The sequence below is a fragment of the Capsicum annuum genome, chromosome 9 (assembly GCF_002878395.1).
Source record: "Capsicum annuum cultivar UCD-10X-F1 chromosome 9, UCD10Xv1.1, whole genome shotgun sequence".
Taxonomy (NCBI): Eukaryota; Viridiplantae; Streptophyta; class Magnoliopsida; order Solanales; family Solanaceae; genus Capsicum; species Capsicum annuum.
In genome coordinates, this window is record NC_061119.1 from 218624718 (window position 1) to 218640787 (window position 16070).

The 16070-nt window shown below is 38.2% G+C and overlaps 3 protein-coding genes across 5 annotated transcripts; 1 reads left to right on the top strand and 2 right to left on the bottom strand.

Annotated features, from left to right (window-relative positions):
- Positions 1-563: 563 nt before the first annotated feature.
- LOC107840777 (elongator complex protein 6) lies at positions 564-8426 on the top strand. 3 transcript variants are annotated; one of them, XM_016684681.2, is made up of 7 exons: positions 564-664; positions 811-862; positions 2126-2385; positions 5193-5265; positions 6981-7189; positions 7353-7499; positions 8013-8426. In XM_016684681.2, exons 3-7 carry the CDS (start codon positions 2167-2169, stop codon positions 8133-8135), a joined length of 771 nt encoding a protein of 256 aa, XP_016540167.2. In that variant the 5' UTR covers positions 564-664; positions 811-862; positions 2126-2166; the 3' UTR covers positions 8136-8426. The 3 variants fall into 3 exon arrangements, with proteins under 3 accessions (XP_016540167.2, XP_016540169.2, XP_016540168.2); XM_016684683.2 differs by having other exon boundaries at positions 567-664; positions 8087-8426; XM_016684682.2 differs by lacking the exon at positions 811-862 and having other exon boundaries at positions 570-664.
- A 701-nt stretch (positions 8427-9127) lies between these two features.
- LOC107840778 (receptor-like protein 19) lies at positions 9128-11554 on the bottom strand. Its single transcript, XM_016684685.2, has one exon. The coding sequence runs from the start codon at positions 11552-11554 to the stop codon at positions 9128-9130; it is 2427 nt and encodes an 808-aa protein (XP_016540171.2).
- Positions 11555-13811: 2257 nt separating this feature from the next.
- LOC107841058 (receptor-like protein 9DC3) lies at positions 13812-14990 on the bottom strand. Its single transcript, XM_047396415.1, has 3 exons — positions 14647-14990; positions 14477-14578; positions 13812-14307 (listed from the first exon to the last, which is right to left on the bottom strand). Exons 1-3 carry the CDS (start codon positions 14988-14990, stop codon positions 13812-13814), a joined length of 942 nt encoding a protein of 313 aa, XP_047252371.1.
- Between the last annotated feature and the right edge of the window lie 1080 nt (positions 14991-16070).

The following is a 16070-nucleotide window of genomic DNA, read 5'->3' on the forward strand; positions in this document are numbered from 1 at the left end:
GGCCCAACCCATATTAACCACTTTGGTCCAAAATTTACAGAGTATTTAAGGTTTCCTCCGAGGGAGTTTAAAAAAGAAAGTCAATTTGTAATGTTTCACACAACTCGATTAGTTCCACGAGATACGTATCACCTCCTACAAGCAGCAAAGCAAGTTATAGAAAATTCAATTTGGTACCAACAACTTTCACGCACCTACTAGTTCCATACACTTCTCACCTCCTACGAGCATTATGTAAGTTTTAGAAAATTCAATTAGGTACTAGCAGTTTTCACGCAGCTATTAGCTTCACAGAATACGTATTACCTCCTAAAATTTTTAAGAAATTAAATTTGGTACCAATAACTTTCATGCATCTCCTAGTTCCACTAAATATTTGTCAACTCCCATTTCTTACCTCCCACTAATAATAGGTACGTTTTAGAAAATTTAATTTAATATCAAATTTTCATGTACTTACTAATTTCACGGGATATGTGGCCGCACTTTTAGCTTGAAACTATTATATTCAAATTATGTCAATATTAAATATATATATATATTTTTTTTAATATGTAAAAAGCCTAATATACCCTTTCAATTCGTTTTTTTATTTTGATTTTCCATCCAATATCCCATTAGAGCTGGATTAATTGACATCGTATCAATAACGCCCCATTCAAAGGTAACATTTTTTTCATACCCGAGCTCGAACCCGATACCTCTCCCCCTTCAATTATATTTTACCCTTCTCCTTAATAAAAACTTTATAAAAAATAATTAGTATTATTTTCATTTACTACGTTACAATTTTTTATTGATCACCGGTAGGGTTGCCGGAAGCAACTGGAGCTTCTGAATTTTTGCCATTCGTATAAAAAAGGTAACAAATAACAATTCAAATTTACTTGAATATCGGAGTAGTTACTGTAAATAATTGCATCTTTATACAATGTTCAGTGTTAAAAGCTCACTTTTTTTTTTTTTTAATGATTGTATATTAACTACTGAAATTTAATTGAATATTGAGTGTAAAAATAGCATCTTTATGCAGTTATTAAGAACAAGGGCAACACTTTCCAAGCTTATACAGGTGTAGCAAGTTAATAATGCTGCTTGGATTAGGGGTGGCAGCTTTATTTGTTTTTTTTTTTTTTTTAATAAATTTTTAGTATCAAATAAAATTATTTGTTTTGTTTATTATGATTATCGTATAACATATCAAATTAAAAAAAAGGTCTTTTTTAAATATTTTAACAAGATTTCTCAAAAATCAATTCGGGTGGGTGGGCAGCCTGGTGCACTAAAGCTGCTGCTATGCGCAGGGTTTGAGGAAGGGCCCACCAATTAGGGTGTATTGTATGCAGCCTTACCTTGCATTTCTGTCAGAGACTGTTTTCAGGGCTTGAACTCGTGACCTCATGGTCACATGGCAGCAACTTTACCAGTTACTTGGAGGCTCCTCTTCAATTTGGGTTACATTCAACCCATTTTAATAGTTTGAATTGACATGGGTTGAGCTAATAAATGAGTGAGTCAATAAACAAACCAAACTTGAACGGGTTGGGTGGGTTATTTGTTACGTAGTTACTTGGAGGCTCCTCTTCAATTTGGGTTACATTCAACCCATTTTAATAGGTTGAATTGACATGAGTTGAGCTAATAAATGAGTGAGTCAATAAACAACCCAAACTTGAACGGGTTGGGTGGGTTATTTGTTACGTTTTTAATAGGAATGGCATGAATAGAGGACTTCTGATTGCGTTCAGCGGCTCTGCCGGTAACTTTAGTCATGGATGGGCAACTGGGTTGGGACGGGTCGCTATTGTCTATATAGGTGGATGAAAGGGTATTTTAGAGCTGAAAGTTGGAAGGAGTGTGATTTAGGATCATTTCCAATACTTGAAGCGTATATTAGGCCGTTCTCCCTTTTTAATAACCGTGTTGTTTGGGCTAGCTTTTGCACACCACGATTGATTCCACGGGATACCTGCCACCTTCCGTCAGCAACAGTTACTAGTTAACTTTATCCACCAAGGCTAAGGCTAGGATAGATGGGAAATATCACCTAGTTTTTTTGTCTTTGCTGGGATTTGTCAATGTTGGATATAGCCTTGAATAATAGCCTTTTGTTTGATATTTGTAGGGAAAAACTGCGACAATAACTCTTTGGAGAGTACTCTAGGCATGGACAATTCACGTGCAAACTTGCTGGAGGAAGCAATTGGCATTGGCATTGGCAAAGGCGGGCGAGTGGTGGTGGTGGAGGATTGTGTTGAGACGAGTGGCGCTTTTGTGCTCCATCATTTCCTTAAACGTTTTCTCCACCCAGACTCTTCTGATGTCGTCATTTTCATCGCCTTTGCACACCCTTTTTCTCACTATGAACGCATTCTCCGCAAGATGGTTAGTGCGCTCTCTCTCTCTCCATAGCCTTGTTCTATTATATTTGTTGCAGAGCGAAGGGAGCAACTAATAGTTGAGTTATGTTTTGATAAATAGTTGATGATAGTTTAGGTATGAAACTCGCACAACTAATAGTTCAGGCATGAAACTCGAAGGTTGATGTGTGTTTTGATAAATAGTTGGTGACAGTTTAGGTAGGAAACTTGCAAACATGATAGGTCAGATATGAAACTTGACTTTTCAGATGTCGTCATTTTCGTCGCCTTTGCATACCTTTTTTCTCACTATGAACGCATTCTCCGCAAGATGGTTAGTGCTCTTTATCTCTTTCTTCATAGCCTTGTTTGTGTTATATTGTTGCTGAGCGAAGGGAGCAACTAATACTTGAGTTGTGTTTTGATAAATAGTTGGTGATAGTGTAGGTAGGGAGCTCACACAACTAATAGTTCATGTATGAAACTCGAAAGTTGAGGCTTGTTTTGATAAATAGTTGGTGATAGTTTAGGTAGGGAACTTGCACACTGATAGTCCAGGTATCAAACTCGAATGTTGAGGTTTGTTTTGATAAATAGTTGGCGATAGTGTATGTAGGAGACTTGTACACAATCACACATGATAGTTTAGGTATGAAACTCGAAAGTTGAGGTGTGTTTTGATAAATAGTTGGTGATAAGGTAGGAAACTTACACACATATAGTTCAGGTATGAAACTCGAAATTTGAGGGGTGTTTGATAAATAGTTGGTGATAGTTTAAGTAAGGAATCTTCACACCTGATAGTTCAGGTATGAAACTCGAAAGTTGAGGTGTATTTTGATAAATAGTTGGTGATAGTTTAGGTAGGAAACTTGCAGACCTGATATTTCAAGTATGAAACTTGAAAGTTGAGGTGTGTTCTGATAAATAGTTGGTTATAGTTTAGGTAGAAAACTTGCACACCTGATAGTTTAGGTGTGAAACTCGAAAGTTGAAGAGAGTTTTGATAAATAGTTGGTGATAGTTTAGGTAGGAAACTTACACACCTGGTAGTTCAAGTATGAAACTCGAAAGTTTAGGTCTTTTTTGATAAATAGTTGGTGATAGTTTAGGTAGGAAACTTGCACACCTAATAGTTTAGGTATTAAACTTGACTCTTCTGATGTCGTCATTTTCATCACCTTTGCTCACCTTTTTTCTCACTATGAACACATTCTTCGCAGGATGGTTAGAGCTCTCTCTCCATGGTCTTGTTGTGTTATATTTGTTGTAGAGTTAAGGGTTAAAGATACACCTAAAGTATTTCGGTTTTTCTAGTTTGTGCGTGAATTTTCAGGTAAAGGGAGCAGCTAATAGTTGAGGTGTGTTTTACTATTTATACATATTTGGTGATAGTTTAAGTAAGACGATCACATCCTTGATAGTTCAGGTATGAAACTCGAAAAAATGAATATTTTATGTGTGTTTTTGACACTTTAACTCTTGTGTTATATTTATTAGAGTGACGGATTAAAAAATGCACCTAAAGTATTTTGGTTTCCTAGTTTGTGTGCTAATTAGGGTAGAGGGTTTAGTGGGTAGGAGTGCGTCCGTAGTAGTAGGGAGGAGTGCTTTGTTTGTATCTATGCTTGTACTTTCTTGTTCATAGTATTTGATGATATTTGTGATCTCGAATAGATAGTTTATAGTATTACTTTGTCGGTGTCTTGTTTCGTTTATTATCTAGTGGGTGTGTTATCCCATTTTGTTATTTATATTTATGTTTTTTGTTTGTTATACTGTTATCTGTCCTGAGACGGGAGTCTATCGGAAACCGCCTCTCTACTTCATCTGTGGTAGTGGTGTGGATTGCGTACACTTTACCCTCCCCAGATCCCACTTTGTGGGAAGACACTGGGTATGTTATTGTTGTTGTTGTAGTTTGTGTGTGAAATTTCAGGTAAAGGGAACTCCTAATACTTGAGTTGTGTTTTGATAAATGGTTATAGTTTAGGTAGGAAGCTCACACACCTGATAGTTCATGTGTGAAACTTGTAAAACCGGATACCTTTAGGTGTGTTTTTGACACTTGAACTCTTTACTGTATGACAAAATACTTACCTATACCCTAGGGCATGCGCCAAGTACCGTCTTTTATTGATTTATCCGGTTAATTAATATGTATTCTTACGTCAAATTATCAACTAGGTAAGGTAGATTAACATACTTTGCTGCAGTCGGAGAGTTCGGGGAACTATCTTCGATGTCTATCTATCAACATTTGTGTGCAACTTAAATAAAAAAGTAACCAAAGTTTGAACTTATAATTGACTAGGAGTGAGTTCAAATTTTTCTTGATATCTAGCATCATCCTTTACTCAAGAGGATAAATGTTCCCGGGTTTTCTTAAGTTTCACTTTTCTTGTTTTTGTCTAAGTCATTTTAATGGAATATGTTATGAATCAGTCCCAGTATAGACTAACAATTATTGGGCCGAGAAGAAGTTATAGTGTGAATAGGCTTTCAGAAAAGGTTGATTTGGGATCCATGCCCATTTAGCAACTCATTAGAAAGGACAAGGTATTAGAAAAAGCGGTTATGTTATTGATTCTGCTCAGGCAAAGACTCAGCTTCTCACCCTCAATTCTTACCGTGTCTCTTGTCTCCTTCTTCTACTATCATATTTACTTGTTATTTCAGTATTTTCCATTGTAATTTTATAGTTTAAGTGTTGCCGTTGTTATTTGGTTATCAGTCATTATATTTGTGTTGAGGATTCGGGTTCATTGCAGAGTATTTTGTCCTGCATACTTTTAAAGCCTTACAATCCCTTTTTTGTTATTTCCTAAACAGGGTTGCAACTTAACTGTACACAGGAAGAATCACAGATTCGTATTTCTTGACATGCTTACATTGGAATGCCCAGGTGAATATGTCAAATAGAAAATGATTAACTATAAAAAAAGGTTTTTGTTAGCTGTTTTTTTGTCATCTTGATTTACCCAAGTTTTAGCAGTCTGTGTATTTCCGTGAGCATTTTAACCCCCATCAACAAGGAGATTAAAAGACCTAACGAGCAGTCTCTTTGTGTATTTTATGAGAATTCTAACACCATTATGAGGAGATTAAAAGATCTAATTATTTATAAAAAGAAGAGTGAAGGGTCAAAAACACACCTAAAAAATCGTGGCTTGTATGGAATATAATGCAAAAAGCTGGTAATCTCTGGGTTAAATGGGTGAATCATGTTTACGTACGAGGGACTGAATGGAGGACGTATCAAGCACCCAATGATTGGGTGTTGGAGGAAGATTTGTACCATTCGTGATGTGTTTATGCCAGGTTATGTTCAACAAGGCAGGATGGTGGGGCAGGAAAATACACAACTGGTAGTGTGTACAAATGGAGGAGGGGACTGGAGTATGGCCTTGGTATAACTGGGTGTGGAGTAAGGGTACAATTCCAAAACACAGCTACATAAGCTGGCTAGCGCTGCACAGGAGACTGTTCACGAAGGATATGGTGTTGGGACTTAGCCAAGATGATAAGTATTTGCTATGTGGTGAATCTGAGGAATCTGCTACACGTCTGTTTTTTCAGTGCGTGTTTTCCCAGCAATGTTTGCAAGGTGTGGTAACATGGTTGAGAAAGGGTATACGAGTTACAACAATGGGATCTGGAGGGCATTTGGAGGAGGGTGGTGAGGAACATAAAGGGGAGAGGATATAGAGAACTAGTGTTGGCAGTACTAGGAAAGCATGGAACACGGCTTTGTGGGAATACAAGTTGGTACGGCCGTCCCAGGTCATAGAAACAATCAAACAGAAGTGCACATACATTAGGGATGTATACTTACGAAGGAGACAAAATAGCATAGCAAAGGGTGGATAGAAAGCATACTCGGATAGGTTTATTGTTTTCATAGATAGTGCAGGAGTAGCTACTATATAGCTGTAGAGTTTTGGCTTGATTTGTAATTGGAAGGAGTTTAGTGGAAATTAATAAAATGTTTTTCTTCACCAAGAAAAAAGTATTGCAGCTTTCCAAACTTCCGATGTGAACTAGCACTAACTATTTATCAAAATATACCACTATCAATTGTTCCCTTTTCCTAACTGAATGATGGTGATATTTTAGGTAGGAAAAGGGAATAACTGATGGTTGAAGTGGTGTTTTAAAATAGTTGTTGATAGTTTAGGTTGGAATCTCCCACACCTGATAGTTCAGGTATGAAACTAGAAAAACCAGGATATTTTAGGTGTGTTTTTGACCATTAACTCTAAAATGAATGAAAAGCTTAAAGGACCTATATTCAAGTGAAATTGTAATTTATAGCTTATACAATGTTTTAATGCTGCTCGTCCATTTCGAGAGCCGCATATCAATTATTTCCATTTACCAATGTAGAAAACTCGTTTTTTAGGAACTTTTGGGACTCCATGCTTCTCTGTCGAATAAAGAGACAACAAGCTGTTCCGAAATTCACCCAGAAGAGTTCAACTATGAATTGGAAATGTTGCGTGCATACTGCCCTGCGTTTTTGTGTTTAAATAATACTACATTATTAGTGTGATATTAGTTGTACCAATTTGTCTTAGCATTATTTGATCTCTTAGTTGTTTGCACTCAATTCATAATTAGAAAGAAATGGAAGGGAAGCAAGAGAAGATGGATTGCTTGCATTGTATGGGGAGATTGAGAAAGCAGTAGAAATATATTCTTCACTTGAAGGCAGTAGAACCATTACTATTATGATTGATGACATCTCCCTTATTGAAGTGGCGGCTAATGGTTCATCAAATCACATGTTGGATTTTCTACACTACTGCTACACGCTGAAAGCAAAATATGTGAGCAATTTTATACGCTATTACTCTGCATCTAATTCAAACTATAGTATGAGCTTAGACTTACCAAAAGAAAAGGAACGGAAAAAATCTATAGTTTTTCTTTTTGGTGAGTAGATAAAGAGTCAATAGCATGGCTTGCGATCTTAATGTTCTTTTTATACAGGGATGTTCCTTTGTTACTCTTAATCATGAGGATATCTATTCCAGTGCAAATACGCTGCAGTTAATCTTGCAAACGGAGTACCTCGCTGATGTGATAATCAAGGCAGAACCTTTGGCAACTGGTTTAGCAAGTGACGTGCATGGACAGGTACATTTGTATTACCTTTTATCTTCTCCACTGTATAAATTATTTATACTGTGTCACCATCTCTCCTCAACTAGAGTAAGGGAAAATCGAGAAGGCTATTCCTTTGCCTTTCAGCCCCGAATAGTCATTTATTGTCTTACTTTTGTTCTACTCTTTTTTCCCCTTTTTGGCTACTCTCTATCCAAAACAGAACGAAAAAAAAAAAATCCAGTGGTTACACTTATCAAAGATGAGATGGGAGTTTGTGTTCTGAAAACTGTTTGTCCTTACAGAATAACCTGATTGCTCAGTTATGAACTTCAATAGTTGAAGAGCTAAAGAAAGTTAGGAAATCGTAATAACCTTCTCTGTTTAACCTAGATTTAGTGCAGTATCTGTGGTGGCTTTTAGCTGAAAAGCATTATTTTTGTGATTACTTGCATTCAAGTGACTCGTCGGGATAATATGCACTTGATGTTTGAGTCCATCTTGTTAATTCGTTCTCTCCTTTTGATTCTCGTTTCCCCCCTGCAGTTGACTGTTTTAAATAAAGGAAGTGTTTCTGAGTTTGGAGGTTCAAGCTCTAAGGTTCGCAATTTCCACTTTAGGGTCAAGGAAAATAATGTAGACTACTTCTATCCGGGGAGTCAGACTTGAGTAGATTCCCTGTTCATTGAATTTGAACACTGGCCAGCATATCATAGACCGAAGAGCGCGGTGATTGATGTCCTAAAGCATTAGGAGAAAATCGAGGATAACCAAAGAGCGAGGAGCAAACTATATCTATCTTTGATCTCTGGTCTCCAGACATGGTAATCTTTATATGAAAGGTATGTAAAACATAGAAGCCAAATTTTCCTTTCAGTTTGGCCCTTGTTGGGTCTGAATGTTGAAGTTGTCAGAATTTCTCCGAGTTTTTGTAATGAAAATTCAGTTTGTTTTCTGTTACCTTGGAATGCCTCTTTCATGCTTGAGCTGTGTTTCACCTACTATAAAGTGCACCTTATCGTGGTGGTCAATCAATGTGACTTTCAAAAGTACAATGGATTTACGTTAATATGATTATAGCATGAACAACGACAGTGACGTGACCCAAGTGGTCAACAAAACAAAAGGCCTGATTCCTATTTTTATTGTGTGTGGATAAGCTAGACCCAATAATTATTGACCCGTCATGGGTAGACACTCTATAAATTCACTTTCCTAGCTATCTGAAATATAATCCTTGTATTCTGTTCTTGGTTGATGTCCACCAAAGTCGAGTTTGATATCTGGTCTATGAGAGCATAATAGCTAGCAGATTGTGGAAGTTGATCTGAAGCTTTAACTGTTTGTTGCTACTATTTGAGCCGCATGAGTTTACTATTTAAGATGATTTATATTTGTGCATTCACCAACTCTCTCTCCGTGTTACCAGTAGATATTGAAGCTCTTTCCGTTGTGTTACTGCAATTGTATATGTACATCTGCATCGCCTTTGTGTTGCGGCCTGCAAAGCGCAGATTGTGCTTATATATTGAAACCTACTTCTTTTACCGATACAGAAAGAAAGTGATGCTAGTTTTGAAAATATTGTGACTCCCTTCTTTACCATCCTGTAGTGATGTTCTTACAACTCGAATCAATAGTATAAGCACTAAACGAAAAAATTAAGTCTGTCGCCTTTGAGCTCTCTTTGTTGGCCTTCTTTTTTTGTGGGGAATGAGGCCTTCGAAAAATTCCACAAACCATTTTGGCTTAACAGCTTTTAACATGACGCTACACACAACAGTTCCAACAACTAGTCCAAAACTGTAGCCTATGACTACTGATTCCCAGGTAAATCCACTAAAAAAATATGCCTCGTCCTCTCCTTCGGATTCCAATGGTTGAGGAACAAGCGATAGATCACTCGTTCCACATTGCTTTGTTAAAGGCGGACCACATAGATCAAGGTTACCACCATACGAGTCATTGTCAAATGTGTTGAATTGCAGACCTCGAGGAATTGGTCCAACAAGAAGATTCTGAGAGAGGTTTAAGAACGCCAGAAAGTTCATTCTTGTCAATTCCCTTGGAATCTTTCCAGTGAGCCGATTCCAAGAGAGATCTAACGCTTCAAGCATATTCAATCGTCCCAGTTCCATTGGAATATCACCTCTGAGATTGTTATGAGATAAATTGAGTAGCCAAAGTGAGCCAAGATCCTTTAGTGCTTTCGGAATCACACCTTCAAAATGGTTGCTTGAGAGATCTATCGTTGTCATGATTGTGGTGATTCTTTCTAGCTCAATTTCGTTTCCTTTGACCACCAACCTCACTGAATCCTCGTACACATCAAAAAATGAGTCAAATCTTTTCATATATCTGATTTCACCTTTATTTGTGTCATCTTTTATCATTGCTTTGAAGTTTCGAAAAACTTCTGCAGGCAGTGAGTCACTGAACTCATTATGAGAGAGATCTAAAATCCGCAACTTGGGAAAGCCAAACTTCAGCTTAGTACTTATAGGTCCATGGAACTTGTTCGACTTTAATACAAGGACTTGCAGCTCTTCAAGAGTTCCTAGCGAAGCTGGAAATGTATCAGTTATAGCATTATTCCCGATGTCAAGAACTTCTAAACCAACACAATTTAGCCATGACACAGGGACACGTCCTTCAAATCTATTACCATTCAAGATAATGGTCGTCATCAATTGATAACCATTCAAGATACTGGTCGCCAATGAAGTGATTTGAGTACATAACGGTGGAAGACTCCCACTGAAATTGTTTCTTCTTAAGTCCAACACTGTTAGCTGAGTCATGTTACCCAAGCAACTTGGAATTGAGTTACTGAAGTTGTTGCGTGATAAATCCAGAAGGTTAAGGAAGCTCATGTTACAAATGGCTGAAGGTAGTGGCCCCTCAAGGAAGTTAAATTTCAGATCAAGTGACACTAGACTATAGTAATGAGATAGATCTATGTGACCACTGAGTGAATTATGCGAAAGGTTTAGATGAAACAACGAATCCCACCTCCTGTTGCTAAACCAGTTAGGGATTTGACCACGAATCTTATTGTTAGAAAGATTCAAGGCCCGAAGTGTCTTTAAATTTCTTAGAAAGTGTGGAAGATCCTTCAGTTCACAAGATGATAACTGCAAAACTTCTAGGCTAGGAAATGCGATTGGTATTGCCTCATCGACAGTGATGTTATTTGATGAGAGGTCAAGGTTTACAAGGTTTGTAAGATTTTGAAGTGATCGAAGAACAGGACCACTGAGTTGATTATGACTTAAATCCAAACGCCCTAATGTTGGATTCAGTTTGAGCTCATCAGATAGTCCATTGAATAGATTATGATGGAGCTCCACCATATATAAAGAAGGAAGGCTAAACATCCAAGATGGTATTGTGCCATTCAGTGAGTTGTGAGAAAAATCCAGGTCAACTAGCTTTTGAAGTATGCTGACATTGCTAGGCAATGGACCAGATAGGGAATTAATTGACAAGTCTAAGCTTTCAAGACTTGCCAACCTTACAATTGAAGAGGGAAATGGACCGATGAAGCTGTTATAAGAAAGATACAAATTAACTAGCTCTTGGAGGTTAGAGAAAACATCAGGAATTTCACCTCCAAGGGAGTTAGACGAAAGATCTAAAAGCGTGAGATGTTTCAATTTTGAGATTGTTGAAGGAATATGACCGGTGAAATGATTATAACCGAAATTCAACTCTCTAGTTTGTGTAAGGTTGCCAATGGAATAAGGAATGGGACCAGATAAGTTATTGTAAGCAAAGTTTAGCGTCTGAAGATGACGAAGTTGGAAGAGGCTACTGTTGGGATGAATACTTCCACTAAGATTTGTAAGATGAAGGTCCAGGCCAATAACGTAACCAGTTAACATGTCACAAGTGACTCCGTCCCAAGTGCAGCAATCCCTACTCTCATTCCAAGACGTTTTCGCGAAAGAAGCACTAAACTGTTGCTTGAACTGAACCAAAGAAAAAGCTTCATTGGGAGAGCAAAGATGCTGCACTAAGGATGAAGAAAAGTTTTGACTTAGCAAGACAAAACAAACAAGTGAATAAAAGAAAAAGAGACTTCCCATTGTTTTGTGTTGTTTTCAGTAATGACAGAATGTTCTTGCAAAATCAATCATAATCCATAATATATATAGTTGAACTCCTTACTTCACACTCTGATTAAGGGTGGAGGGGTGGACATGGTATGGTATATACCGAATCGAAATTTTTGATACCATGGTTTTGGTATTATGTTATTTGGTATGGTATAGGGTATACATTTAAATTTTTTTGGTATTAGGTTATTATAAATAACATACTGAAATACCGAATACCATGTTGAAGTATACTGTTACATAAATAATTTATATTTATTATTCAAATACTAACAAATACACAACCTAGTATTGGTGTAAACTAACACTAGTATTTGACTACTCTATCTTGATTGAAATATCTTATTTACGTATTTCATTAATAAAAAGTAGTAGTTTGTACTTTCTTTTGAATATATTTGTCTACATGTGTGCACCTAAGGGTGTGACCTAGTGGTTCAATGAAGTTGGGATGAGCACCATGAGGTCTCGGGTTCAATTCCCAGCAGAGACAAACACTAGGTGTTTTCTTCCCATCTATTTTAGTCTTGGTGGACAAAGTTACCTGGTACCTGTTGCTGGTGGGAGGTGGGTATCCCGTGGATTTAGTCGAGGTGCGCGCAAGCTGGCCCGGACACCACGGTTATCAAAAGAAAAAAAAAATGTTTACATGTGTAATGTGTTAGTATGATACATGTGTAATGTGTAATGTGTTAGTATGATACAATTGAGACTTTTTTGAAAATTCGAAGTCATGATACTCTATTATTCAAGTATATATTTTGCCAAAGTTGAACAAACTACGGTTATCGATTTACCATACCACGAAATACCGAAACCAAACTTCAAAATATCGAACCATACCGAATTAATATAGTATGATAATGGTATAGTATTTTTACAACCGAATACCGAAATTATTGTATTGAAGTTTTAAATATCGTACCATATCATACTATGTCCACCCCGCGGAGGCATAACGGTTCAAATAAACCCCCTCTGTTGAAAAATTATACTATATAAATACGGCAAAAATGATTTATTTTGTAAGTTCTTGAATTCCTTTGGCGAAAATGAGTTGTTAACAGCTGACTGAGCTCTGCTATTATTAGCCCATCAACATCTCTTTTTGCTGACTTCCAACTTGTCAGCCATATTTTTTCTAGTTTTCCCACAAGAATTTTCAAAGAGAATAAACTATTGATTGACCAAGGCAAGTGAGATAAAAAAGAAATTAAATGAACAATAAAAGACATGATGTGTCAAGTCGTAGAAAATGCAATAAATTTCTAGTGTAATTTTTCCATGGAATCTACAGAATCATAAAAGATCAAGATATGTTGTGCTGCTTTAAGTTAATAATATTGTGTGGAATTTTTAAGTCTTTGAGCCAATTAGTGGTCCATAGATGAGATAGTGATGGTTTTAGACTTTCAGTCAGTCTTTTTTGCTATGTGTTGATTGAACTCTGATATTCGACGTCTCTTCTGCTGACTTCCAACTTGTTAATTAGACATATTTGGAAACAGCCTCTGACAGAAATGCAAGATATGGTTGCATACAATACACCCTTGTGGTAGGGCCCTTCATTCGCGGTGTCCTTTTTTTTCAATGAGAGAAACCACTATTGCTTGTCTATGTCAAGTGAGAAAAAAGAAATGAACATAAAAACATACCATGTAACTCTTTTATCTTTAATCCATCTACTTTGAGTATGTAAGAAAACTCAGTCTTGCTTATATCTTAGAAAAACAATGGAAATTTTATGACTATATGTGATCTTTTAAAACTCACCAAGAACGCTTAATTGCCAATGCTTGAAAAGTTCAAAGAAATAGCTTATTCATGTAGTCTCTGGTTTGCGGTACCTGATAACGTATATTGTTTACTATGTTTAGGTGATCGCACTTTGTGTTCAGTTTACGGTTCCTTGCATGTATTCTCCACACTGCTTTGCTATTACTTTGTCATTTTTTGTTAGAAAGATATTTAGTGGATTGCTATATGCCATGATCAAAGTTTTAGATACAGAATTCTAATAAAAGTATCTGCTAAACATCTCATATAAATTTCAAAATGGGATATTTACTATTGCAAACTATTTATCTTCCTGTCAAACCAATTGCCAAAACCGGAACGCGATAGATCTCACTTCTATAGAACAGTGTTTGATACCTAAATCATATCCTTCTGATACTTACTAGTTACTCAGGATCAGTTGCAAAGAGATAGAAACAAATACAATCTGTTATGTCCTTCGTCTGTGATTTCTCTTCTTTGGCCTTCTCATTTCCTTGGGGAAAATGCCTTCGAAAAATTCCACAAGCCATTTTGGTTTACGAGCTTTAAACATGAGGTTCCACGCAACAGTTCCAACAACTAGTCCAAAACCGTAGCCTATGACGACTGATTCCCAGGTGAATCCACTAAAGAAATATGACTCACCTTCTTCTTCGGACTCCAATGGATGTGGAAGATGTGATGAGTCACTCGTTCCACATTGCTTTGATAGAGGAGGACCACATAAATCAAGGTTGCCACCATAAGAGTCATTTTCAAATGTGTTGAATTGTAGACCTCGGGGAATTGGTCCAACAAGAAGATTCCGAGAGAGGTTTAAGACTGCTAGAAATTTGAGTCTTCTCAGTTCTGTCGGAATCTTTCCTGTGAGCCGATTCCAGGAGAGATCTAATGCTTCAAGAACATTCAGTTTCCCCAGTTCCATTGGAATATCACCTGTGAGACTGTTACGGGATAAATTGAGTAGCCAAAGCGAACCAAGATCTGTTATTGCCTTTGGAATCACACCCTCAAAATGGTTGCTTGAGAGATCTATGGTTGTCATAATTGTGGTGATTCTTTCTAGCTGAATATCCTGGCCTTTGATCACCAGTCTCACTGAATCTAAAATACCCTTCAACATCTGGTCCCATATGCTTGATCTTCCCTTTGTTCATGCCATCTGATTTGATCATTGCTTTGAAGTTTCGGAGAACTTCTGTAGGCAGTGAGCCACTGAACTCATTATGAGAGAGGATTGAAAATTCGCAACTTGGGAAAGCAAAACTTAGTCTGACAAGTACTTATGGGTCCATGGGAACTCGTTCGACTTTAACATAAGAACTTGCAGCTCTTCAAGAGTTCCTAGCCAAGCCAGAAACGTGTCATTTATAGTGTTGTTGCCTAAATCAAGGACTTCTAGACCAACACAGTTGAACGACGACACAGGGAGGGTCCCTTCAAAACGATTACCATTCAAGGCAATGGTACTCAATGAAGTGCTCTGTGCACATAATGGTGGAAGACTCCCTGTGAAATTGTTCCTTCTTAAGTTCAGCACCTTTATATAACCAATGTTTCCCAAGCAACTTGGAACTGAGTGACTGAAGTAGTTGTGTGATAGATCTAGAAAGGTAAGGCTGCTCATGTTGCAAATGGCTGAAGGCAGTGGACCCTGAAGAAAATTAAATTTAAGATCAAGATACTCAAGATTGTGGTGATGAAATTGTTGTAGGTGGCCTGTAATTGAATTGTGCGAAAGGTTTAAATCCTTCAATTCACAAGAAGATAACAATAAAGCTGCTAGATTTTCGGCCTGGGGAAGCCCGATCGATTTTCGGCCAAAAACATGTCCGTCCCCCGTGCACACCCTAGAAACTGTGGGTTGTGTAGCACACAGATTTGGCCCGAAATGGCCTGTTCGCGCTGTTTTGCCTGTTTGACCACTCAAATGGCACCGCCCAATCTAAAGGCCCACACTACGCCGCTCCCCAGCCTGTCTGGGCAGCCCGATTGATTTTCGTTCAAAAATACGCCCGGGCCCACCATGGAAACCGTGGGCTATAGCACACCAATTATGCCCGTAAACGTTCCGTTCGCGCCATTTTTCCCATTTGACCACCCAAAGGCACATACTAGATCGCTCCCTGGCCTGCCTGGGGTAGGCTGGTCAATTTTCGGCAAAAAAACAAGCGCGGCCTCCGCGCCCACCCCGTTCAATTAGCCCGTTCACGCTGTTTTGTCCGTTTGACCATCCACATGGCATCGCTCATCCGAAAGGCCCATACTAGGCCGCTCTCTAGCTTGCCTGGGGCAGCCCGATTGATTTTCAACCAAAAACACGCCCGGCCCTCAGGCCCACCCCAGAAATCGTGGGTTGTAGCACACTAATTTGGCCTAAAAAAGCCAGTTTGTGACGTTTCGTCTGTTTGACCACCCTAATGGAACCGTCCACCCCAAAGGCCCATACTAGGCCGCTTCCCAGCCTGCCTGGGGCAGCCCACTCGATTTTTAGCCAAAAACACACTCGGGCCCTGGGCCCACCCCAGAAACTGTGGGCTATAGCATATCGATTTGGCTCGAAAATGGCCTATTCACCCCGTTTCACCCGTTTGACCACCCAAATGACACTGCCCACCCCAAAGGCCACACTAGGCTGCTCCCTAGCCTTCTGGGACAGCCTGGTTGATTTTCGGCCAAAAACACCCTCGGATCCTGGGCCCACCCC